Source organism: Choristoneura fumiferana, chromosome 8 (genome assembly GCF_025370935.1).
Source record: "Choristoneura fumiferana chromosome 8, NRCan_CFum_1, whole genome shotgun sequence".
Lineage (NCBI taxonomy): Eukaryota > Metazoa > Arthropoda > Insecta > Lepidoptera > Tortricidae > Choristoneura > Choristoneura fumiferana.
Genome location: NC_133479.1, coordinates 6,604,424 through 6,630,736, shown reverse-complemented (window position 1 = coordinate 6,630,736; position 26,313 = coordinate 6,604,424). Strand labels below are relative to the sequence as shown.

The window sequence follows — 26,313 nt, the reverse complement described above, 5'->3', positions numbered from 1 at the left end:
ACTGCCAGGCCACGACAATAATCTACTAATTCTCTTTCGCAGTTGCACCCTAACATGGATTCTGTGACTTTTAAGGCGCGAACGGAGGCCTTGTTGGCTAATGCACTTGGAATCTCGGCCGTTTTTCACTTCTTTTTATCTCACGGTATAAGATTAGGGTAGAAAGAAATGGCGAATGCGATCGCAAGCGCCTGGGCGTAACAATTCGGCTACTGGACGCCAGGGCCCTATTTCACCACGCTGACTGGTGCGACTACTATTTTCATAGAGAGAGACACTTTAAAAATACTTGTATGTTAACCACGAAAACTACAATTGTAACGCAAACCTGACAGCCCTAATCTTATGTCAAGAATTACCGACAAATCTACAAATAAATCGATTAAGAAAAATAATTCTTGTTTTACAAAATAATTTTCATTTAATTTAGATACAAATATAATAGATTGTCACTCGACTGTCCGCTGGTACACCATTGGCGGTGGGGTGGCAGGTTGCGGTTGTCAACTATTAGTAACGCACTTTTTGTGGCTACTACAAAATTCGAAGTCGAATTTCGTATCGTACCGTCCCTCTAACTCTTGTATTAAATAATATAAGCGTCAGCGGGCCGGCAAGATACGAAGTTCGAATTATGCACTTCGTAGTAGGGGGCCTATTACGTCGTAACTAGTACGTAAACTGACACAATACTCACAAAGTATTACAGCCTTATTCATAAAAAAACCTTAATTGAGGTTTGATCGGTCTGTTACTTAGCAGACTGATTAAGCTTAATAGACGGTTGTCAAGAAGTATGATTCATAAACACTTGCTAGCAGTCTGCTAGTTGTTGAGCTGCTGATAGACGGATTAGACGCGTTATGTTGGCCACCTTGACAAATCAAAGACAAAAAATGGCCTAATCGATAATTAAAAAAAAATATATTGACAGCAGTGACAGCAAATTAGCAGGAAAAAAAATAAAAAGCGAGATGTTTGTTTTCCCGCCATTTACGATCCGCATGTTTATGTTGTGCAAAAAGCCATAATTATGTTAATCATCCTAAATTTTTTTCATATTTATTGTTAATTTATTGTTGCTAATTTAGAGGATTTTTAAATACAAATTCCTGAAAATAAATTTTCCAGTTTTTTGTTTTTAATCTTTGCGTAGCCCTGCCTTCACTATAAATATCTTCGGTATGGTTTTTTGCTCTTGTCAAAGTCAGCTGTTCAAACTTGTGGCGGCCATTTTGTGACTTAGCAGGGAGATAAAGGAGGGTCTACGGTCCTCTAACTTTAGCAGAGCCTTGATCGACTGATTAGCGCTAACAGACGTTTATGAATCATGTTTTTTAGCATCGGGCCTTCAAGGAGCCTTCAAGGAGGCTCTAACTTTTTATGAATAAGGCTGTTAGTGTCTACGCTGTTGATACGACAGTGGGTTAAGGGTATCTAATTTGTTTACTATTTTATTATATTTAAGAATGATAGCTGAATAACCAGTAAATAACAAATGACATCATTTATTTACGCATCTAGCGTTCGAAAAGACCTTATGCCGAGTCCAAGTTGTTGTTTGGATTTATTTTAGGTGTCAAAGTTTGTGAACATGTTTGGATGTTTGTTTTTCCATCACGCAAGAACCCGGAACCTTTTATTGTTCCCACAGGATAGCAAGAAGAGAATTAATTCTTCACAGATAAAATAGCGAGTAACAGCTGAAAGTTTTACAAAGACCCCTCTAGTCTAGATCTAGCTATACTTCGTTTTTTTTTGCATTAGAAAAAGGGTAAACAATCTTGACGAGTCTATTTATTGTGAAACGTTTTAAAAAAACAGTAACTATTACTTATGATACCAAAAGCATGTAAATGATCATATGCCCTTGCTAATTGAAACTATTCGCTGTTACTTATTTTTCAAAAATTGTTTTTCAATAAAAAAGACGTCAAGATCCTTCCTAATACCTACCTATACCTTCTTTCTAATGCTAAAAAAACGAAGTATATAGCTAGGAGTTATTACCTGTAGTTCGGGCTGGCTGGAGAAAGCGTCAGCCCAGCACTGGATGAGGCTCAGGACTTTCTCTTGCACCACCGTAGGAGGGTCATTTTTAGGACCAATCAGCTTGACCTGGAACCAATTAGAAAGCAACCTTTTGTATAGTTTTCTATTTTTATTTTAATCTGTTTATATTATTATTTGAGACAAACGAGGCTAGAACGCAGTTGATTTCAACAGGTTTGTCATTAAAAAGTGTAATATAATAATCTGTCAGTTAGATTATCACATGTCATTATAAATATGGCAGAATGGCCATTTATACACACAGCTGCTCGCGTGAAAAAAAAAACGCCCATGAATTGCTCTTGCCTTGCGCTGCAATAGCGACGCAGTGTATGTCTGGCAACCACAGTTGCCAGAAGCATTTTGCTAATATATATTTGGCAACCGTAGTTGCTCAAAGCATGTGAGTGGTTATAAAAAAAAAGATAGATCCAGTTAAATTTTCGCGTGACGTCACGACGTGCGACACTTTTTAGCACGGAGTGACGTCACGGGCTACTTTGACGCACTTCATCTTTGTATTTTTTTTGTTTGATTTACAAAAGAAACAATATGTATTATGTACAATATTTTCCGATATGATTTTTTTCACTTCTCATGGTCGTAAAGTTGGTATTTAATTTATGCTGGATTTAAACAACATAAAATTACTTTTTATGCTCTATTGCATAAAGTAAAATCTTCGTCTAAGACCAAGGTAACCAGGTGTCAACCACAAACAAAAAAGTTTCTATATATTTTAAAATCATTTTTATTTAATGTAAAACTAAAAATCAATCAAATCAATCAAAATAAATCAATAAAACTAAAAATTTATAATTATAATGCAATAATTGGTGTAACTGCATCAAAACTGTACTCGAACTGCCATTTTGCAGCTGGGTTGCAGTACTTGCAGTTCATATGCTGTCCGTCTGTACCGGCCCTAACACCGAGGAAAGGACATAGGATAGTTTTCATCCCGAAAAATTGCATAATTCTCGCAGAATAGTGAAAAAAGTATTCTTCGCATATGAAGTCTTGAGAAACAGCTAGTTTAATATACCAAACAACCCATAAAGAATGTAGATTGAGCACACAAAACCAGTTTGCTTATCAAAACAAGTCTACAGAGTTGGGCTGTTACAGGATATTATTTAATGCAAATGCATCTAATAGCAGCTTATAATTATTCTCCTCTGTTTTTTTATTGCTATCTTAATATAACTAACACAAAGTAATCTTTGTTTTTCTCAGCTTCAAATATTTCAAAAACACAGGTACAGTATTCAAGTCGAGTCTTATATCAGATAAAGGTTAGTGAATCATTGATATGATACAAGTAGAGGAAGATGACATTGAGAAATTACATGACGACAATATATACGCGTCAATAGACTGCCGTTAGATACGGCGCTTCAGTCCACGGCAAGGCAAATTAAAAACTGGGAAACATATTGTATAGTGTTAAACTAGCTGTTGAAAAAATATCCTGTGGTCAGTGGCGGCTCAGGGGGGCTACTACGAAATTCGAAGTTCGTATCGTACCGTCCCTCTCACTCTCGTATTAAATAATATAAGCATAAGCGGGACGGCAAGATACGAAGTTCGATTTTTGCATTTCGTAGTAAAGCCTATGATGGCACACCACACATTAGTTAGATGACGGATTTTTAAATGTGCAAAAAAAAAACATTCGAGGCGCGAGGCCCCTTAGACCGCGAGGCGGTAGGCGGTGGCCCACGTCGCCCACGCCTAGGGGTCATTGAGAATACGGGGTCATTCAAGTATTACCTAAGCAGAATTAGTCATTTTTAACGCCCCCCCCCCACCCCTTGTAAGCAAAAGTCAGCAACACAATACCCCCTCCCCCCTATGCTTACGTAAACGTTGGTATGTATATTTTTAAATCTATTCGGGTTTCTTTATTGTTATTCATGTGAATTTGTTGCAAGTAGGGTAGCCATAATTTTCTTGAATTAAAACCTACTACATTTTGCAAAAAAAAAAATATATATCTGCCAACCACCCGAGCCGGTACAGCGACGGTGGATAGACACGTCGCTCGAGGGAAAAATGGGTTTAATGCTCGAGTTTTGCACTCTGCTTTTCACTTCGATTGCGAGGAAATGAAATAGCAACAGTGGAAACAATAATTTACTTTCTATGTACCTTTTATTTTTTATGCATTATTATAATTCTATTTTTTAATTGATTTATTTTGATTGATTTGATTGATTTTTAGTTTTATATAAATTTAAAATTATTTAAAAAATATGTAGAAACTTTTTTGTTTGTGTCTCTAGGGTGTAAAGTAATTTTTTCATTTCAATTGTTTTATCAATTCAAAAATTTCGATTGGCCATAGATTCGAAGATAATTTAGTTACGTCAATGACACTTTTTTTCACGTTTCGGCATGGCCATCTAGATGCACGTCGTGCCGAAGGAGCTTATATAACACTGGAGGTTGAACGCCGAACATCCGTGTCCGCCGAAAATTAGTGTCTAACTCGAGTGAAATTACCCATTTCCCCTCGAACTATTGAAAGAAATATCTCAGGTGAAATGAGTCACTTTCCACCCTTGGTTATCAATCTACTATTCTCCCTGGGATGCACAAGCACATGCACACAAAGTTATGGAGAATTGGTGTAATTTCTATCATAATATTAAATACAATCTGTATGGACATTTTATAAATTTGCATAATACAATCAGTATATATAGACAATGTCACCTTATCAGATACAGCAATATGAATCAACCAGTTCAGTGACATTATAATTTTAATTACCTAACATGATAAGCTACCTCCTTAAACTTCAGTACTTTGAAGTAAAGAATAAAGATAAACCTCATAATTTATCTAAGAGTGGACTTCAAAACATTAATCCTGTAATAAATATTAAAGTGTAATTTTAAATAGACTACCTTTCAAATTCCCAGTTGTATTGTTTGAATAATATACAACATTTTCATATTTTGCCTCCTTTTCATTATGATTACGAAGTCTGTATACATTTCTTACATATAGTCTAGGAGCCAAATTAGCAGGTGATATCACTTTGCCAATACAATATAATACAGACAGTTGGATATTTAAAATATCTAGCCAAACCTAGCGTAACTGATGACAATAATAATAAATAGTAATTGAAATGGCATTAAACATGATTATATAAGTGTGGGTTGTGCCCAGCTATAGGTAGAGTCATTCATGATGATGCATGCCGTGATTATTATTACAATGTCATTAATGTCTAATTTTGACAAAATCACATACATACATAATCAAAGATTTCATGAGTGGTCTGAAATGGTTATTGTTTATTATTACAGTAACATGGTGCAATTCAAACTAAAATTCTAATTACCATGTGATGTATGTACTATTGTATGTAGATTGTTATGAGGTTAAATATTTTTTGGAATAGTTGAATGAACAGATATTGGACAAATCAGCTTTCCTAATGGGATTATGACAAATATTGCACAACATTAAAATAATACTCGGGGCCAAACACAAACACTGGCTGCTTTTACAGATAACCATGAACCAAGTATTTTATGAATCATTGGATTTAATGGCAAATGCAGGTAGGTATAATATTATGTAATAAATATGAAACCAAGGTCTTATGCAGGCAAAGAATTATGCAGGAATAAATATTTATATTTGGCGGTTGATCTGCATTTAAACAGTGGGTGGATCCAGGCAGCTTCCAACCAAAGCTTCTTCTTCAAAGGAGTTCTTTGGGGGAGGCCTGTGTCCAACAGTGGATGTCCTATGGCTGATAAGATATAATGATGTTTTAAAACTGTTACACTATGCTTAACACTATCATCATCAACATATACAAGTGGTGGTTGAAACACTAGTAGAACTACCCACAATATATTTGTCAAAGAAATTATTTTTAACCCCTCATGTTCAGGAAGAAAAAAAACCTGTCTCATTTGAATAAAAATAATACCAATTGTACTAATCAAAACAGAAAATATAGCCTTCACTTTCCAATAGATCTATGCCTAAGCATAAATGTTAATACAAAAAGCAAATAGAATTTTGAAGAAGTGCTTTTAGACAGACTATTTTAGCTTTTAATACATGCAAATATAGCTTTATTAAAATATTGTGTATAATAACACCATATTTATGACACAAAAGGAATAGCCTCCTAACTTAAATTTTTGATTTATGAACATCAAACTTTATGTCATTTATGATAGTTTGATGTTCAAATTACAATAAGTCCTATAAAAAGGACTTTGGGTGTTAGGAGGATAAATCCTGCAAAATGGCAACAAGTACTGCCTCTTAAAAAATGGAGCCTGTAATCACTCACCAGTTCCGAAATGAATTCCTTGTTGCACACCAACACATGGAAGCCCTTGCTGCAGTTCTTAACACAAGTCTCCAGAACAGTCAGTGTATACATCACCACGGTGTAGTTCTTCCCTGCACTCTGAGTCAGTCTCTTCCTGATGGCTTTTATAGCATCCTTAGGGCCATCTGCTGTGCTGTTTATAATGTCACATATTTCCATGTTAAGAGCCCAGTTTTCTGACGGGAGGGTGCCATCTGTAGCTTGTTCTGAAATATCATAAGAGCTAGATGTTTATTAACACATGCACTGCGATAAGGGGTCTATAGACCTCCTCCTACAGCACTAGTTGAAAGTAACCAACATTTTGTATCACAGTGAATGTGTTAAGCTAGTAGCCATTTGTAAGTTTACACTTTGTGGTACAGACCAGACATAAAGCATCAAAATGAATATATCTACTAAGTTTGGCATCAAAACAATGCCTAGACAACAATTGGAATAAGAAGTATTTTTAAACGTCATACATAAAACTACATGGAAATTACTAAAAAATAATTGAGTTGAATGTTTGGTCATGTTTATATTTAGGTTACAGTTCTGGCATAATACGATACGATCCCGAATTCAATGATTAGGCGGCAATTGATACTGATATAGTTCGCATCTAACATTTATAATCAAGCACTTAAAGAGGGTCAAACTTATTAACACCTTTGCGACACTCGATAACACATTTACATCTATAACAAGGTTATTCTTGTTAATTTGTTTATGATTTATATGCTTCAAAAGCCACTGTTTACATCATCACAAAGAGAAACTCTTAAATCTCTGATAAATAGTGCGCAACAAAAAAGAAAGGATCACTGATCACAAGTAATTTTGTGGAATATGACGATGTTAGTAAATAGGAAATTATTAGCTACAAACCTATTTTTTGACCAACCGGTGTAGAAAACGGATTTCCTACCCCGAAAAAGGACATTTTGCAGGATTAGCTGAATATTTATCAAAAAAGATTTCACCGATTTGACTTGTCACTCACGACTCACTGCTGCAAAACGCAGAAATGTCAAAATACAGGTTTTTTCGGATGCCAAGGTCATTTTGTTATTCGGATTCGGATAATTACATCGTTCAAAGATAACTGTTTCACAAAATGACGTTATGCATATTGATTGAATCCATAAAAAACTATTGTATAAATAATGATTTGTCTATTTGGTGCCTTAAAATCTTTGCATCTGGATCAGTCATCAGGGATACTTCTAAATTCGAAATCGAAGTTTGTATGGTACCGTCCCGCTGAAGCTAATATTATTTCATACGAGAGTGAGAGGGATGGTACGATACAAACAAACTTCGATCTTCATAGTAGCCCTACAGCAGGGCTACTATGAAACTCGTTGGTGTCGTGCGGTCCCTCTGACACTTAAACTATTTAATACGAGAGCGAGAGGGACGGTACGATACAAACAAACTTCGAGTTTCGTAGAAGCACCAATGACTGCGTTTAATTTTTCCGATGACTGTAAGCCCATAAAAATTAGTGCTTCTGTAGAAACTAAACGGAATTCTAGGAAAACATATCTTGGCGGCAGATTTAAAAAATAATGGCGCTAAAAACTACATCGCTTTAAAATTTTAGATGTTTGGACTATATGTAATATTTTTCAAGGTTTTTATTTAAATGTATTTCTAGATTACTTACTTGCCAACTTTTACTTTATTTATTCGTATCTTGGCAACCTTTGGCATGCAAATAAACATGAAATAAACGAATTTAACAAAGTTGTTCAAAGTTTGTCATTTATTATACAGATTATTTCGTTAAAGTGAAACAATTTAGGATACCATTAACTGTAACCAAAAATGGGTGAGAAAAAAACAGAGAAAAAGTCGCTGAACAGTCTTATTATTCACCCGGCCATCGAACCCGGCGTGATTGACAATGCTATGATAATTCGATGTATTTTGGAATACGGTAACAATAATTTCCTTCAGTTTACTTTTTTATAATGATAGGTATTGAACTCGTGCCGCAAATTTTCTATTTATTCCAATACAGGTATACATTATCTTATAGGTACTCTTATTGAAACGTGCACGAATAACCGGCGAGACACATAAAGATCGTTTTTCTGGTGAGAAACGTATTATATCACAATACAAGTAACATATACTTGTACTCTGGTATTATGTTATGATGTATAACAAGTGTATAACCAAACCTCAACTGCAAAATTCCTAATTCCAAATTAAAATTCTTAGTTTTTTGTTTGATGAAAAATCATCTGAGTGATCAGTGTTGATGTTGAACATATTTTCTGCATAACAGGTCCGAAAGATGAAGCCGGCAGACTCTTCGCAGAAGAAGGTGTACATTTAGACGAAGCTCCGATAGTTCGATTGGAGTTCCAAAATATTTTAAGAATTGATCATCTTTGGATGCTCACATCTTTAAGAAAGTTAACTTTAGCCCACAATTGTATTGAAAAAATAGAAAATTTGGAACGATTGACTGGCCTGATTGAATTAGACCTGTCGTTTAATTATATAGAAAAGATAGAGAATCTAGAAGAGCTAGTCAACATAGAAGTACTTACGCTGTTTCACAATAAAATAAGAAAATTGGAGAATATGGAGATGTTGGAAAAATTGCTCGTGTTTAGCATTGGAGATAATCTTATTGAGGATTATAAAGAGGTATAGATAGATATAGGTACTTTACCCACACTATTCATTCTCCCATCTTTGTTAGGCACTTTAAAAAAATATCAGACCCAAGTATTTAAAATTATTAGACCCAAACATTTCAGCTGACTCTACCTATTCGTAAACACACGTACTCTACTATTGGCTTTCTAAATATTTTTATTATTTGTCGATTCTGCTTGGTCTGTGTTTAGAGTGCGACAAGATCTAACGTGACAAAAAACGAAAGCACCGAAGATCTTTGTCCCACTACTCTACCATAAACATTAAATTTATCGTAAATAAGTTTTAGTTACAACTATATATTCTGCACACAGTATTCTACAGGCCTTGTATTCCAAAGTTCGAAATCCAAACTTCGTTTTTTGCTAATAGTACTTATTTACTACGAGAGTGAAAAGGATGGTATGATACGAACTTCGAATTTAAGAGTAGCCTACTCCTCCCTCAAGGTTCGTGACCTTTGCAGATTTTTCTTACATAACTACATTGTATTTATGTTTTATGTTTTTGCTGGTTCTTTTGAGTTTCATTTATACTTTATCATCACACTTGCTCGTAAACAGTGTCGTAACATGCAGGCTACCTTGGTTGCAACACCCCAAATAAAACCCTCGACCTTAATGTGCTTGTCATGAAACCCGTGGTCGGTAAATGAGTCATTGCGCGTACAAATTTTCTTGCCATGAAGCCCAAGGTCGGTAAATGAGTCCGTGCCCGTACTGATGGCGCTGCGCGCGCTGCTGCAGGACCACATGCACACGCACTAGAGCGTGTACGTGTAGAGCGGTACTACCAAGAGCGCAGCCTGAGGTATCGCCAATATTAGGAAGAATTATATTTTTTCTTTTAGAAATATAAGATTTTACTCCCAAATGTGATGAAAAACATTGTAAGTATGTCGCACGGGCGGTACTAGAATTACGAACATCGACTCATTAAAGCCCTCAGTCTTCGACTTCGGGCTTCTAATAGACTCTCGTTCGTAATTCCTTATTTACCGCCCTTAAGACACAATGTACTATTACCAGATGGCGTACCTCCGTAAATTCCGCTTCTTACGCTCGGTCAGCTTCAAGGGTAACCCGTGCTGCGACGATCCCATGACGTACGAGTTTCTAAAGTCAGCGCTGGTCAAGGTCACGTATCTGGACTATAAAACTGTGACTGAAGAGGAAAGAGAAAAAGGAGCGGCGTTCTTCAGGTAAAGTATCGTCAGTCAGTTGTTGTGATCACCAGGAATTCAGGAAATCATCCAACTCGATGCAGCCTATTTTATTTATCTAAATCATTGGGTAACAAGACTAAATACATTTTCACCAGACGGGAGACATTTGCTCCCGCTCGCTAATGTGACATTTCAGTGACGTGGCATAGAGATTTTCAGTGATACTCGTAGATGGAACTGTACCTCAATTAAATTGTATTAAAATATTGAGTATTGAGTATTAAATAACTTTGGCCTCTCAAGCAGAGGGCTGTTGGGTTCGTGCTCTTCACATTTGAAATTAACTATGACATCTGCGGTGAATGAAAACATCGCGAGGAAACCTACACTGCACACACCTGCTAAGAAATGCAGTGGTTGGTGTGAGGGCTCCCAATCCTGCAGTCGAACGTACCATCAGCCATATATGTGTTCTACCACTCTAAAGCCGATAATCGTTTGCATATCATAAAACAATAATGCCAATTAATAGACGTAGTATCTGTCAACTTGAAAGTTTGACTTTAGCGACCATTGTTAGCGACATATTCATTTGATAGGAACTTGTTTAAAAATTGATAGACCACTTATTTGGCTGATGGATGAGAGTAGCCAACGCAGTACCGGCTTTAAGAAGGGGGACCGGGGCAACTGCCCGGGGCGCTAGGTGTACCTACCATAGGGTGCCGCGCGCGCCGACTCGACTAAACCACTTAATTTGAATATCCATTTTATCGATCTAGAGGAAAACTAAACTCAGAGCACTTTTAAAGATTTATCTCGTAGGAGTGATTGAATGTCATTTTGTAGCTCCTCGTATAGGTATAACAGAAGGCCAAAGGCATGACTCTCCCGGGGCGACTAAATAGTTAAGGCTGGTTTTGTATCGAATCCTGAGGTCAATGACTATTGGATAGAAAAGACCAGCAGTTGACTTTTATTTGGAATGATAAAATAATACTTAGAGTAAATTGAACAGTAAGTTTATTGGCTCTACTAGAACTACTAACTTTCAATTGAGGCTGCCCAAAAGGCAGTACTGCAGTAGGCATAAACGAGATGCATGTGGCAACCTGGCAACGTTGTAAATGTAAGCGTTATGTAGGTATAAAGAGCAGTACGTGGAAACAATGGCTGGTCTGGTCGAGTTCGCGCAAGGAGCGTACAACGTACGGCAGCATGAGATCAAACTATTCAAGGATCTGGTCGACAACGCTCTAGCTGACAGCGTCGAGAAAAGCAAGGGGTAAGATATTACAAGCTTTATCTAAGCATTCCTGTGCTCGGGGTTTCTCTACTAGATCGAATCAGAAATGAGGAAATACGTGGTGCTTCACTAGGCCTTATAAATAGGCTCCGAGTTGCTCAGCGGGACGAGAGAGCTATGCTTGGAGTTTCTCTATGGGATCGAATCATAAATTTAATGAGGAGATACGTAGAAGAACAAGCAAATTAGCTCGTTGAAGTGGCAATGGGCAGGCCACATAGCACGGAGAACGGATAGCCGTTGGGGCCGAAAGGTTCTCGAGTGGAGACCGCGGCGGATCGACAAGCGCAGCGTAGGACGCCCACCAAGAGGTGACAACGAGATGGACAGATGACCTGGTTAAAATCACAGGTTCACGGTGGATGCAAGCCGCTTCCACCGGAAGCAACTATATAGGGGTATATTAAATTAACATTCTACGCCTAATATGATGAAGCATTCCTAACATTAATCGTATTCTTTTTCAATGAGCATCTATTCTTTTCCTGGATCCTGGAATGGTGATATAATTTGGAGTGATTTGATAAGGCCGCAGTTAATAACACCGTTCCTCGCTTAACAAATTAAGTAAACACCAAAAGATGTGAAATACTTAGTTCAAAAATATTACTTACCTTTAAAACTACAGCGTAACAACTCCACGGTACATGTCTTAAATTCTTAATTTTTCAGTATCATAGCAGAATTTGAGGTTAAGAAGAAGCCTCTTGTCGCACAGATGCAAGAAGTGATAGAGAAGTTTAAAGCGAAGCAAGCCACTGTGGAGCAACTGGAGCCGACTATAGTAGACCTCACCGAAACTTTCAACGACGTACTATATGAGCTGTGGAAAGGACTCATGAATACTGAGATGCAGCTGTATGAACGATGTGAGGTCAGAAGGTTAAATTAAGATGCCTGAATTATTTCATAAGCAAAACAAAGTCAGGACCAGCGCCGGCGCTGGCACTTGATCAAATTAGAGCGAAATTGTCTCACCGCTTCGGCGTCACTCAAAAGGCGCCATCATTATTTTATTTTGCACTGGAAACTGGCGCCCCTTGCCATCTTACCCTACACTACGAAATGAAAAATTCGAACTCCGTATCTTGCCATCCTGCCGATGCTTATGTTGTTTATTTATGAGAGGGACGGTACGATACGGACTTCGATTTTCGAGTTTCGTAGTAGCTCCTACTCTACCCCAGGACCGGCGCTGGCCAGGTCTACCACTTGTTTTGTTTTTATATTAAAACTTAACCTATCCTTTCCTACAGGAATCTAGAGTCCAGTTCTCAGTGAACATGACAGAGATGATAACTAAATTGATGGAGGTGTCTCGTAATGCGTTCGGCGCGTGGCGCGAGATCGAGGGCATTTGGTCGATGCGGCAGTTCGAGACATTGTCCAAACTGCTCGGGAACAAGGTCATGTTGGGGGATGCACCGCCTGAGCTGTTTGAGGTCAGTGAAAAACAAAACTAGATTTACACAATTTCAAACTTTTGGCAAAGGGAAAAAGAAACAAAATTTATTTAGACACTTTTTCACTCACGACTACCATAGGGAGACAATATTATTAGTAATGGAAAAAGGAACTGCGGCCACATATAACAAATAAGCATTGGTCCTTCGAACCGGACTTAACCCTCTCTGATTTTTACAATCAGATAATGATGGACCGCGATGCAATGATGAATCTCGTAGCGCAGTCATCAGACAACCACAGCCGGTTCATCGACGCGCGCGAAGACTTGCTGGTGACGCGAGCCAACGACTGGCGAGATGACCTCGTTCAGGGGACCAACGAGTAAGTTTATCTGTCTTAACGTTAATCTACGGATTCGACATAATAGTTTTCAACTGCTTAGGGTTCAAAAGCGATTACAGCCGTAGTTTCTATGTTAACACCAGTCAGCTCTAGGACAAAGCTTAGTGAAGCAAGTATCACTAGGGGCCAGATAGCATTTCGGCGGCAGTTTTTAAAGGCGTACGGCCATTGTTAAGGGAAGGACATGCGGTTAACGTTGAATGCCTGAAAAATTCCCTGTACCCTGAACAATCTCTCAGCTCCATTAAAAATAAAATAAAAGCAAACAATAAAAATCTGACCTAAAACCGCGGGGAAACAACGGATTAACGGGATGCACACGCGACGCTGGAACAATTTTTTTGTTCATATCATATCAAATACGTACATCTTGTGCATCAAAATAATATACTTAAATAATCTAGTTATAACTGAACTTTACACAATTTTTGTTATTATTTATGTTGCTAGAACACAGTAACGAGGGTTTTGTGACACAGCAATTATCGCCAGATGGCGCCATATTATATTCCACATGTCAGAAAAGTTGTTGACATTTATAATTTTAAATATAAGCACATATAAGTAAACAATTTTATTTATTGCAGCAATGAAGTGAAACGCAACAGAGACAGGGTACTGGAAATCAACTTTTTCATAGACAACCAAAGGGAGGAGTGGACAGACATGCAAATGCATCTCACAGAAGCTGTTGACCCTGAGACAGCGGCTCTGCTGGGCGACGACTTTTGAGCAAAATTAGAATATGCTTGTCAGTGGCGTAGCGTGGCTATCAGCCACATGGGGCGGATTTTTTTTCCACCCTCTGGTTTAGGTTTTAAAAAAACTATAGTAGGTATACAAGATATCATGTTGTACCATTCGTTATAAAAAGGGCATTCCCCGATTTCGTCACAGTATGTAGTAGAAAAGTAATGGAAAATTTCATGCTTATTCTAATCAGTCCGAATCGTAGGTGCGACAAAACTGTGAAATATATCTATCTAAACAATACATAATAATGCAGTATTTTTTATTATGGAATTTTCCGCCCCCTCAAAATTGCCGCCCGGGGCGAACCCCCGCCCCGCCCCAACTACGCTACACCACTAACACCACTGATGCTTGTTTAAATAAATACGTCAATTAAGGGACAATATATATTTGACACTATAAACAAAGTATCATCCATTAAGATGATAATGATATATACCTAATACTTACAAAGATCATTCTTAGATTTATAATTAGCTGCACAAAAGTGCATTTTAACATTCATACATAATTTAAATCTTAAAATATATCTGTACAAGATACAATGCTTCCTTGATTTAGTTTTACAGTACAACAATAAAAAGTGGCATTGATTTGGTTATTTCGTTTTGTCATGAAAAAAAGTTGATACTACAAAATCTAACATGATACTTATTTTCATGCAGTCTCTAACTATAATTGACATATTAGGATACAAATTGCGTTTTAATATCTAGCTTACTTGGCAGCTTTTTGCTTCATCATTTGAATGTACATTTCTAATGCCTGCTGCACTTGTGGATTCTTCAAGAACTGCAGAAACTCTGCCGTATCTTGTTGCCGAATTTTCTGCATTTTTGCGAGAACATTTCCCCTTATGCTCAGTTTTGTCATAGTGCGGGCCAGAGGTGGGATTCTATCAAACTTCCCAATGAATTTCTTGCATTTCTCTATGGCATCTGCTTTGTCTGTAGCTGTCTCGTCAATCATGCCAACCTGCAAAGATAGTTTCCAATTTTTATACATATTAGGTGCATAGTTTTTCAACATTAATGGTAGAGATTATTGTAATTAATTATACTGTAGATCTTAATGAACTTGAGTGACGTTTGTGGTTGACTTGGGTTGTTTGGGGAGTGTGCTTTATTTTCTTTTTATTAATAATTAGCTACATTTACAAATTATAAAATTATTACAAACTAAAAACTACGAAAAACCACGAAAAAAAGATACAAACAGCGACATTCACGGCCAACTGTACAAGTAAAGTTTTGCAAAATAACCCTGTTAGTTCCGTTTTTTGCCACATTCATTAAAATTTCGGTTGAAATAGAAAATTTCGAATGAGATAGAAAAATAAAAGTGGAGAGTAAAATTAAAGGTTTTTTTTAATATTGAAAGTATTTAACAAAGTTCTTGCCTTTACAACTTTATTAGGTAAAAACCCTTTTTATATTTTCTAGCATAAAATCAAAATTATATAAATGGCTCACCACCATGACCATTAAATTGCTAAAAATCTTTATTTCCTTTAAGTAACTTAAAGTGATTATTAGCACTTCAACTTCAATATTTAATTAAATTTTATCGACAAACCAATAAAAAATAGTACATAGGTATTATTCGATAAGCGAGTTAACGGCGCCTGTGCTAGTCTAGCACTTTAACTTTGTTATAACTAAAAATTACCTTCAGAGCTTCATCCACAGTGAAAAGCTTGGCCGTTGTAAGCGCCAATTCTGCATCCCTAATATGAATGGTGTGGCACATTGTGTCCATGAACCATAGGGGAGCAACAATGCCCAGTGCTGTCTCATTCAGGCCGATTGTGTACTTTCCTGCTACCATGGCTCGATATTCACAGGACATGGCGAGGAGACAGCCTCCAGCTGGAGCATGACCCTGGTTTAAAATTAACTTATTTTAATACTTTACTTTAATTCTTTGTTCAGTCATTGAGTTGCGTAAGCTTTGACTACAAAAAAATATACAGGATGAAAAATTATAATAGCACCTGGAAGGAAAGTACTCTCAATACTGAATACAATCTCCTCAATACAATCTTTTTACATTAAGCTAAAATAAAATTTAAAATGGTCTTCCTTCGATTTTGTTTGCTATGTTCGTTCATTAGAGAGATTTGACCCTTATGATTATGATTAATACTATTGATTATTTTAGTTGTTTCAATTGCTCATTGTTGCAAGTGCATTTTAAAAATAATTGAAAATGGTTTTGTTTCTTTTTAAAAACAATGAAATGTATCCTTTCAGTATTTTTTTTATCTTCAGCATTTAGACTGCAAGTGGCATTAAAAATTTCCACCTTGTATATGAGTTTAAAAAATATACATATAGAATGTTTGTATGAGGTGAATCTAAATTACACTTTTTAAAGATAGAAAAAACACATGGTTTGATGGGCAGACACAAATTAAAAATGTAACGAAAAGTAGGTTAACTAAAGTTAGCTTTAAGGGCGAATCCGCACTGCGATATTTCACCGCGCGATATCTACTCTCGCAAATTATATACTTATCCGTATATAATTATTAAATCCGTACCGCATCGCATTCAATTTCCATCAGATCACAGTTTTTTTTACCGCTAGTGCGGATACTCATAAAACATTCAATGTCTTACAGAACTGCGAGAAAAAAACCACATGGTGAAAATTCGCAGTACGGACAGGGCCTAATTCTCAAACTTACATTAATGGCGGCAGCTGTAGCAAACTTGAAGCCAAATAGCTTGATCCATGTTTCTTGTAATGTGGTCCAAAACTCCTCTGCTCTCTTAAGATCAGGTTTGTACATCTCCATGATATCCAGGCCAGCCGAGAAGACAGTTGGAGATGCCTGGAGTGACAACAATGAGGTAGATTAATGCACTAATATACTTAATACTATAACAGTGAGATACATTGTGTGGTGTACTTTAATGGGTTTTTTTAATTTGAATAGAGTGAAGTTGTATAAGCGCCTTTCTGTCAACAGTTTCTACCCTTCCTAACCATGATTTGATTTTAGCCCTCTTGCCATCAGATTTTGGTGCCCCTTCCCACCTTCAGCGGTAGCTCTTTTTGCTTTATGCTAGTGCCAGCCCTGACACTTTCACAGTTCTAATTGAAAGTACTGTAGTAGCCAGTGGTATGGTGGCCTCTCTATTCGAGCCCAAGCTTACACCTCTGAGTTTTTTGGAATTTATGTGCAAAATTACATTTGAAATTTACCATGGGCTTTACAGTGAAGGAACATTGCGAGAAAACCAGCACTTGGGAAGAAATTCAATAGTAAGTTTGCAGTTCTCAATCTGCACTGGGCCCGTGTGAGAATTACAGTGAATTTGATCCCGGGATTTTTAGTATGGATGAATGCCATGCCTTCGCATTCTAACTGTTAATTGAATTCATCCCACGGTCAATCTTATTAATTTGAAGTCTTACATGTCACTGTATGGCAATGTACCATAGGAAATCTAATCTTAATACCACTGTTCATGTATGCGAGTTTGTCAGGAAGGTGTTAAGCGTTAACAGAATAATAATATTTAAAACTCACCGATGTCAAGATCATGCCTTCAGGTTTGTTCTTAGCCACATCATCCAGTGACTTGCTGATGGCTTGCAGTAGCTCGAGGTTGAGGCTGTTGACGGGCGGCCGTTGCAGCGTCACGACTGCGATACCGTCGCTGTCGGCAACATCCACCATCGGCGACGAAGACATTGGCCGACACGCCGGCAGAACCCTGCTCGCATGCCTCGCCAGTTGCCTCAACGGAAACATTCTAAGAAATAAAAATAAAAAAACTAAGTAATTTAAAAAAGTTCAAAAATTATTAGGAATCGATTTAACAAGCACCTCTTGTTCAAATAAAGAAAAGCAGAAATGTAATGAGTTTGGACCTTGGACTTCTTTGAATGTTGGAACTTGGTTGGAACTGTGTCGAATCGAATTGTTTGTTCTGTCATGTGTCAAATCTTAGGCGTAATTTGTGAATAATTTGTGGTTAGATTCGTAATTAAAGGTGCGGCCACATGCAGTCACTCGGGTTCAGCTATAATCAGGTCCCTTGACCCCATTTTGAATGTGATTTAGAATTTCCCGCGACTCAAAAAAAGTAGCGTCAAGTCGCCAAGTCAAGCAGCAGCGACAAGATGGCTGCTTGCAGGAATTATCGTGGTCTTGGAAGCTGATTTCTTAATCTCATTTAGTAGCTAGCTGGCGTGGCAGTGGTACAAATAAAAGAAATTGAAGTGAATGGAAAAAAAATAACGAGTGTTTTTGCCGAAATTGAAGAGGTTTTTTTCCAGCGATAAAGCTCATTTTCAGCCTTAAGGCGCGGCCACATGCAAATCGCTTGACGCATGTTTCCAACGTCAAATCTGGTCACGTGACATATAGCGAGCGATAAAGCTGAAAATGTTAAGCTTTATCGTTGGAAGAAAAAAAAACCTCTTCAATTTCGGCAACAACACTGTTTTTTTTTCTTTCACTCCAATTTCTTTTGTTTGTACCACTGCCACGACTGCTCTAAATGAGATTAAGAAATCAGCTTCCAAGACCAAGATCATTCCTGCAAGCCGCCTTCTTGTCGCTGCTGCTCGACGCGGCGACTTCACGCTACTTTTTCAATCACATTCAGTTAGGGGTTACGTGACCAGATTTATCGCTGCAAACAAGCGACGAGCGACTGCATGTGGCCGGACCTTCGCTACACCAATTCACAGTCTCCAAATATCAAAATGGGGTGACACTCCTTCCCGGCCCGGATAATACCGGGATGGAAATACCGACCCTGTTTTTCGTGTCACTGTCACTGTCAGATTTTATGGGCGTGTACACAAAAAACAGGGCCGGTACTTCCATGTCGGTGTTATCCGGGCCGGGAAAGTGTCACCCTCAAAATGCGCTCGCGCATTGTACAGCGTAAAAGTCATGTATGTAACAAAATGTAAACCTTTATTTTTATTACACATAGGGTCCAATTTAGAAGTAAACATTGTACGTGCAGTAGTGTTTACAAATCAACTTATTGGTATGAATATAGTTAATTACAATTTGTGTTAGGTACTACTAACGAAAAAATTATCTCGAAGTTTGATATAAAATTAATTTGCTGATAAGACGTACAATTTAGCAGCCGCTATATAGTTTTGTTGCTATAGTAGGTATTGCAGTTGAGCAGTTACTAAACAGCTGTTAAATTGAAGGTGAGGCTAAAGATAAATATTTATTTTTCGTAATTTGAAATATTTTATTGACACGGATTCGTAACGTTGGCTTACGCTTGCTTGTTAGAAGTATTTATTATGAAGCAAGCAATGAAAGGTTTTAAAAGTTCATGGCGAATTTTGCTTACCTCTGCGAAATTTCCGAACTTAGGCAAGTAAATTTGGGCGCCCTGTTTAGGAACCCAGCGTAAAGCCCACTGCAGTTGTGGCCTTAACCATTAGCCAAGACAAAATAATAGTTTTTTTTATTTAAGTACATAAAAACGCCAAACGGCATGCGGTTCACTTGATGTTGAGATCACCACCGCCCATGGACACCTACAGTACCATGGGAACTGATGGTGCGTTGCCGGCCTTGCAAAAATAGTAGAATCGGCTTTTAAAGACACCCATGTAACTTGACGATGGCAAAAGCTTAACCGCCAGTCAAGTCAAGAAACAACGCATAAACCGCATAATGGAAGCACCATTCACCGAGGTGATGATGGAAACTACTTTTCCGTCGGGTAGTACGATAGCCATTGTAGATCCTCTACCTATGCTACGATGATTTCATTGCAATTTTTTTTTTTTTAAGTATGATTCCGTTGAGACAAATAGCGAGGCATGCGGGTAGGGCACTGCCAGCGTGTCGGCCGATGTCGTCGGCACCGCTGGTAGACGTCGCCGACAGCGACGGCATCGCAATCATGACGCTGCAACGGCCGCCCGTCAACAGCCTCAACCTAGAGCTGCTACAAGTGATGAACAAGTCCCTTGATGAAATCGCTAATAACAAGCCCAAAGGCATGATACTGACTTCGGTAAGTATAAGGCTACGTACGCACTGTGCGCCTAACCGTGCGGATTGAGCGCGCCGTGTCTTTCTCAAGCGATACTTTGAAGAGGGACGGCACGCTAAAACCACTATGGGTGGGTGTGTAATGATAATTGGTATAACAACATTTTGATATAATTTGAAAGGATATTAACAACTATGATATAATTTCAAAGGATAGGAGCTTCACGGAACTTTTTTATAAAATAAACCCAACCTAACCCAAAGTAAATCAAATAGAATGAATAACAATTGAAAGTAGGTATGTTTGGTTTTTAAGATAAATTGCATTATATCAAATGAAAATTATATCAATTGTTGTTATGTCCTTCGTTACGCAGTGCGTACGCAGCCTAACGAAGTATTTGCTGGATTAGAGAATAAGTATGACAATGGTAATATAATAGTATTTTATACAACTGTATCGTAATAGGGGTCCTTAAAACACGAGTGTGGGTTTATGAAACATGGCGTAGCCGAGTTTCATAATAGGGTCACATGAGTGTTTTAAGGCCTAATTACGTACAGTTGCATACAATATTTTATTAAATCCTCTATCATGTGTTCAAGAACCATTGCGAATGACCTGCATAACGAGGAACTAGGTAGGTATGTCCGCTGCGCGCGCAACGACCTGCTGCTGCACGTGGTCGCGGCGCCCCCCCCCCCCCTCGTGCTGTAATGATGTATGAAATCTCATTACGATACAGCCGTGTTCATAATAGAATCCAATGTCGTAATGCTGGTCATTACCTATGGTTTTTGAACGCATAATTGAGGATTTACTATATGGGTGTAGATAAAATAGGTAAGGTATCTATGTACTGGTGGTTTATAAAAGTTTCTTCTGAGGCTCTGAACTGAGCGATAACCTTCCGGCCGTGTATACAATGAAGATATCCTACTAAGGGGCTGTTTCACCATCCATTGATTAGTGTTAACTGATAGTTAAATGTGATACGGTCTCCGTCTACTCGAACAAAACAAATAAAGACGGCATCACATTTAACCGTCAGTTAACACTAATCAATGGATGGTGAAACAGCCCCTAACTATTCTAAAATGGCGAAAGATTGTTCTAAATTTAAAATATGAGTACCACTAAAGTATTTTTTTTTGGCAATCATAAGCGCTGATTGGTGTGCGCGACCGTATAGGCGCAAAAAATAACTTTAATAACCGGTTGTATATGTATAACTAGCCTTAACCCGCATTAGAAATAGCTTAATGATGTCGTCTTAACTGTTATGTATACTATGCCCGGGTAATATTTATAACGCATTTACAATTCCTCCTGACTTATTATTTATACGTAGATTATTAGGTATTGACGAATTTCATTTCAGGCATCAAAATCAGTATTCACCGGTGGGATAGACATCACAGAGCTGTATCAGCCTGACAAAAAAAAGTTTGAAGTGTTTTGGAACGAAATTCATGAAACTTGGATGAAGTTGTTCGGCTTCAAGTTTGCTACAGCGGCTGCAATCAACGTAAATAAATCTTTTATTTAAATATACCGGTACATTACTTTATCGGTAAGTACAGTACTTCTTATTTGGGACCATTATCGAGGCAGAATTGGTTTTCAGGGTGTTTAGCGGACTCGATCGGAAGACCTTTCTGTAAAACTATCAATTACGATCCTACTTTCTTCTCAATGGGTCTGCAACGTTTCCGTAACTCAGCTTATGTTGTGGGTGTCCATGGGCGGCGGTGAATGCTTTCCATAGGTGACTTGCCTGCTCGTTTTCCCCCTATAATATAAAAATAAAAATCTTAAGAAAGTCGGTATGTACTGGCGGCACAAGAAGCAGGCAATCTTTGGTTCTGAAATTTGGAAAAAATATTTTGGGTCTCTAATATTACATAGGCAAAACCTACCCTCCATCTCTATTGAGGTAAGCCTTAGTCCACCAAACGCATTTAGCGGCCTCCAATCTGGCCCTATACTTACTACGAATATACGACCCCCGCTATAAGAGTGAGCGGTACGATCGATGTCGTAGTAGCCTCCCTGCAGGGCTACTATGAAACTCGAAACTCGAAGTTCGTATCGTACCGTCCCTCTCGCTCTCGTATTAAATAGTATAAGTGTCAGAGGGACCGCACGACACGATCTTCGAATTTCGAGTTTCTTAGTAGCCCTGCTGGTCCAGTACCCTTAGTGTAAGTTTTCGGTTACAAAATACGCTTCGATCGCGTTCACGTTAAAATCCCAATTTGTATGGAACCACGAACATCGCAAACGTTCAGCTAGGGGTGCTGTTCGTGTTTCCATACAAATTGAGATTTTAACGTGAACGCGATCGAGACGTATTTTGTAACCGAAAACTTACACTAAGGGCACAGCCATATCTCCCGTAACAGTCACCATTTTCAACAACTTTTCAGGGTCACGCGCCAGGAGGAGGTTGCCTCCTCGCCATGTCTTGCGAATGGCGGGCCATGGTCGGTGGCAAACCCACCATCGGACTCAACGAGACCGTCCTGGGCATCGTCGCGACTCCTTGGACCATGGACACCATGTGCCACACCCTCGGACCTAGAGAAGCTGAACTGGCACTTACTAGTGCTAAAATATTCAATGCAGATGAAGCACTTAAGGTTTTTAATACTTACCTTAGATTAATCCGAGGCCTAGGTATAACGCGCTAACGTTCGCGATCGCATTCACCATCTCTTTCTACCCTCGCTTTATACGTGACAGAAAGAAGTGGTGAAAACGATTGTGATTCATAGTGTAAGACCAGTGGTTCGCATCTAATACAAGTTTAAAATCTCGGGACCCACGTTTAGGAAATTTAACCGTTACCAATTAATAAAGGCTCGGTCGGTTGGCGTGTTGTTCTACAGGCAGGGCCCACTCAATATTCGCTAGCGACCCACCAGTGGGTCGCGACCCATAGTTTGGGAAACCCGCAGTGTTAGACAATTAGGCCTCGTGATCAATTTTGCTCAGTTGGAAGGGCCGGTATTGCGGTATTGTTACACAAATTTCAGAGGAATAGACAACGCTAGTAATAACATGTGTAAAAACCAACAAGACTGGTATTAATTGAACGAAATACTAAGTTAATCCAAGTGAAAAAGATTGGTTGTTCAGCCAATTCTAAACGTGTCTTGGATTACCGTTTACGCTTTGAGTATTTATTTAGATCAGGGATGGGGAAATAGATTTAGAGATGGGCCATATACAATAATTACAAAATTTCCGCGGGCCAGGGAGCATTAATTGAATAAATTTCATTCTAATCAAGTAACAACAAAAATAAGTCATGTGTAAGTAAATAAGTGACGAAAGTGTGTGTTTGTGTGTATGTTTGTCCGTCTTTCACGCCGTAACGGAGCGACGGATCGACGTGATTTTTGGCATAGATATAGTTTATGGGCCCGAGAGTGACATAGGCTGCTTTTTATCCCGGAAAAATGCAGTTCCCGAGGGAACAGCGCGCGATAACCGAATACCACGCGGGCGGAGCCGCGGTCAAAAGCTAGTATTATAATAAATTTATTGTTTTGATGTGCTGGGTCGGTATGAAAGATGAAATTTTGACTGTTCATTAATTAAAGCGTTGAAATTAGGCTCCAAGTTACTTGAAGTAACTCGTAAAATACATTCGAGATATGGTCAGACATCCTGTTCCTTAATTTGTTTTTGCGAAGATTCGTTGAAGAAAATACTTGCTCACAGATATATGAAATATTTGAATATTGTTTATCGCGGGCCGATTTAACTTAGATGAAGGGTTTTGATCGCGGGCCAGCAGGGCTACTACGAAACTCGAAAATCGAAGTTCGTGTCGTGCGGTCCCTCTGACACTTATACTATTTAATACGAGAGCGAGAGGGACGGTACGATACGAACTTCGAGTTTCGTAGTAGCCCTGCAGATTAAATCTTGTCGCGGGCCGGACTTGGCCCGCGGGCCGCTATTTCCCCATCCCTGATCTAGATAAATACTCAAAGTGTTTACGCCAATTTGTACTAGATTGATAAGCCTAGCTATATTAAATCCTACAACTTAACAGAACCTGGTACCTGTGTAATGTTTCATATCTTTTCCACTTTTATTACCGATTTTTTATTACTGATATCTTATCATTCGTGGGGTTTTAGTTATAGTAGGTACCATAAGCGACTAGTGTATGTATGTAGGTACTTATTTTAGTTTTTTTATAAATAAATTCGGAAATAGACAAACGAAACACAAAAAATGATTTATTTTTTATTGTTTATCTAAAATTAAAATGTCATGTTACAGGTGGGTTTGATCGACGAAATCGCTACCGATAAGGAAGATGCTGTGGAAAAATGCAAAAAATTCATATACATGTTTGATAGGATTCCGCCGGTAGCCCGCACTTTATCAAAATTAAGAATGAGACAGCAGATACTAGCGCAAGCGCAGAAGAACCGCCAACAGGACATGAAAGACTTTTACCAGTCACTTAACGATCCAGAAGTGCAGAGAAAATTGGAAAAATATGTTCAAAGCTTGAAAAAATAATGCAGTCTGCCTTTTATGCAACATAAAATATTTTACTATACAAAACATGTTTTTTTAAGCTGATGGCGATTTTTCTATATAGCATACACCAGAGATATAATTTTTTAAAATCCATTAGTGCATAATGTTTTGCCGTCGTATTTTGTCGGAAAAGTTTATATTTATTTCTTGCTTTCTCAATCATCTTCAGTAAGCTAGTTGAGAAAGCAAGATAAATCCGACTTATCCCACAAAATACGAAGGCAGAACATTATTCACCAAATCTGCACATACTTCCTATTTGTTCTATTGAAATGATAAATTCTGCACAAGTTTGGTCTTTGGTCTTATCTTAATAATGTCAGTTTCATGGACAAAAAAATTAAGAAGTATATATTATGTACAGCAGTGGCATGGAGTGAGTGATCTGTTTCTTTAGGCAACTCTGAGAGAGAAATGACAGTTAAATATGTCTTCAGCTGCAACACTAGTGTATACACTAGTGTTAGTGTATACTGTACACAACCATTGCCACATGTCATCTCATCACTGATAGAACTGATATCATTTAAAATTTACGCAACCGAGGCTGTATTGCCTAACGTTTCTGATCTGACGCTTGCGATCGCAATCAAATGACAGCTTTTGTATGTGAAATCTGTCATTTGATTGCGATCACGAGCGTCGGAAACCTTAGACAATACGGCCTCTGTGGTCTGGGGCTCGCGATCGCATTCACTAGCTCTTTCTACCCTTACCTTATATCGTGTGAGAGAGAAGTGGTGAAAACAATGGTGATACTGAGTGCGTTAGACAATAAGACCTCTGGTGTGAATTAAACTTATTATGGCGCCACGTCACTGATGTACAAAAACTAACCATAGTATAGTAAATAATTTTACTTGTAAAAATGCTTAACATAATTACAAGTTTATATGGTGGCCTGGTAAACTTAGCGCTCAAATACTGTCGATTGTTATACCAGAAAACAATTTCATAATACTAAACCTTACAAAGTACTTAAGAAACTAAACACTAAAAGAAATCATATTTAAAACATCCATTGTGGAAGAGCAATATATATCAAGTATCCTTTGGTTGGTAGTAAATTATTAGTCATCCATCAGATTTACATACATACACCATTCAGTCAATTGATGGAATGGACTAAAAGTTCACCCAATAACATGGATAAGTGAAGCAGAAGAGTGTTCAAATGATTTTCTACATTTAAACTGCGCTACACACACATACATGCACAACATTTTTTTCTGATGCAACATCATGAAAAGATTGTTTACACATATTCAAACCAATTTTAGTGATGCAGTACAAAATAGACTTCATAAAAAAATAATTAAGTAATGTGAATTCATCAGTCCGAATAGTTAACTACGAAATTCTATAATGCACTTCAAACATACAAAACGGCAACTCATTACTTTCCCTTTGCTTTGGTAGGATCACACTTGTGGTTAGTAAAGGTGTGCAATAACTTAAAATTTCTATTACATATATCACATGTATATGGACACTTCCATGGGTCCTTTGAGTGAATTTTTTCATGTTTGCCCAGAGAAGATGAGTCTGTGAACCCTTTACTGCAAGTTTGACAAGAAAATGGCCTTTCTCCAGTGTGGATCCGCACATGAACCTTTAAAGTAGCCTTTAGAGCAAACTCTTT

The 26,313-nt window shown here is 38.0% G+C and overlaps 4 protein-coding genes across 5 annotated transcripts in view; 2 read left to right on the top strand and 2 right to left on the bottom strand.

The window, feature by feature from the left end:
• LOC141430345 (TOM1-like protein 2) overlaps positions 1–7,478 on the bottom strand; it is a 10,553-nt gene extending 3,075 nt beyond the window's left edge. The window contains exons 1-3 of the mRNA XM_074091005.1: positions 7,292–7,478; positions 6,380–6,627; positions 2,011–2,118 (exon numbers count right to left, since the gene is read on the bottom strand). Of these exons, the coding sequence (XP_073947106.1) occupies positions 2,011–2,118; positions 6,380–6,627; positions 7,292–7,346 (411 nt within the window). The 5' untranslated portion in view covers positions 7,347–7,478. The remainder of the gene's footprint in view (positions 1–2,010; positions 2,119–6,379; positions 6,628–7,291) is intronic.
• A 646-nt stretch (positions 7,479–8,124) lies between these two features.
• On the top strand, positions 8,125–14,709 carry LOC141430344 (dynein regulatory complex subunit 3-like). The gene is made up of 9 exons (XM_074091004.1): positions 8,125–8,345; positions 8,700–9,067; positions 10,108–10,280; positions 10,551–10,660; positions 11,379–11,529; positions 12,223–12,424; positions 12,807–12,992; positions 13,199–13,338; positions 13,947–14,709. Exons 1-9 carry the CDS (start codon positions 8,234–8,236, stop codon positions 14,089–14,091), a joined length of 1,587 nt encoding a protein of 528 aa, XP_073947105.1. The 5' UTR covers positions 8,125–8,233; the 3' UTR covers positions 14,092–14,709.
• Positions 14,485–18,101, bottom strand: LOC141430244 (enoyl-CoA delta isomerase 1, mitochondrial-like). Of its 2 annotated transcripts, none has more exons than XM_074090851.1 (5): positions 17,995–18,101; positions 17,651–17,876; positions 16,802–16,948; positions 15,781–15,993; positions 14,485–15,087 (listed from the first exon to the last, which is right to left on the bottom strand). In XM_074090851.1, the coding sequence occupies exons 2-5, from the start codon at positions 17,873–17,875 to the stop codon at positions 14,830–14,832; spliced, it is 843 nt and encodes a 280-aa protein (XP_073946952.1). In that variant the 5' UTR covers position 17,876; positions 17,995–18,101; the 3' UTR covers positions 14,485–14,829. The 2 variants fall into 2 exon arrangements, with proteins under 2 accessions (XP_073946952.1, XP_073946951.1); XM_074090850.1 differs by having other exon boundaries at positions 17,951–18,075.
• A 952-nt stretch (positions 18,102–19,053) lies between these two features.
• Positions 19,054–26,068, top strand: LOC141430243 (enoyl-CoA delta isomerase 1, mitochondrial-like). The gene is made up of 5 exons (XM_074090849.1): positions 19,054–19,302; positions 19,901–20,126; positions 21,487–21,633; positions 22,535–22,747; positions 24,405–26,068. The coding sequence occupies exons 2-5, from the start codon at positions 19,902–19,904 to the stop codon at positions 24,648–24,650; spliced, it is 831 nt and encodes a 276-aa protein (XP_073946950.1). The 5' UTR covers positions 19,054–19,302; position 19,901; the 3' UTR covers positions 24,651–26,068.
• Positions 26,069–26,313: the final 245 nt, after the last annotated feature.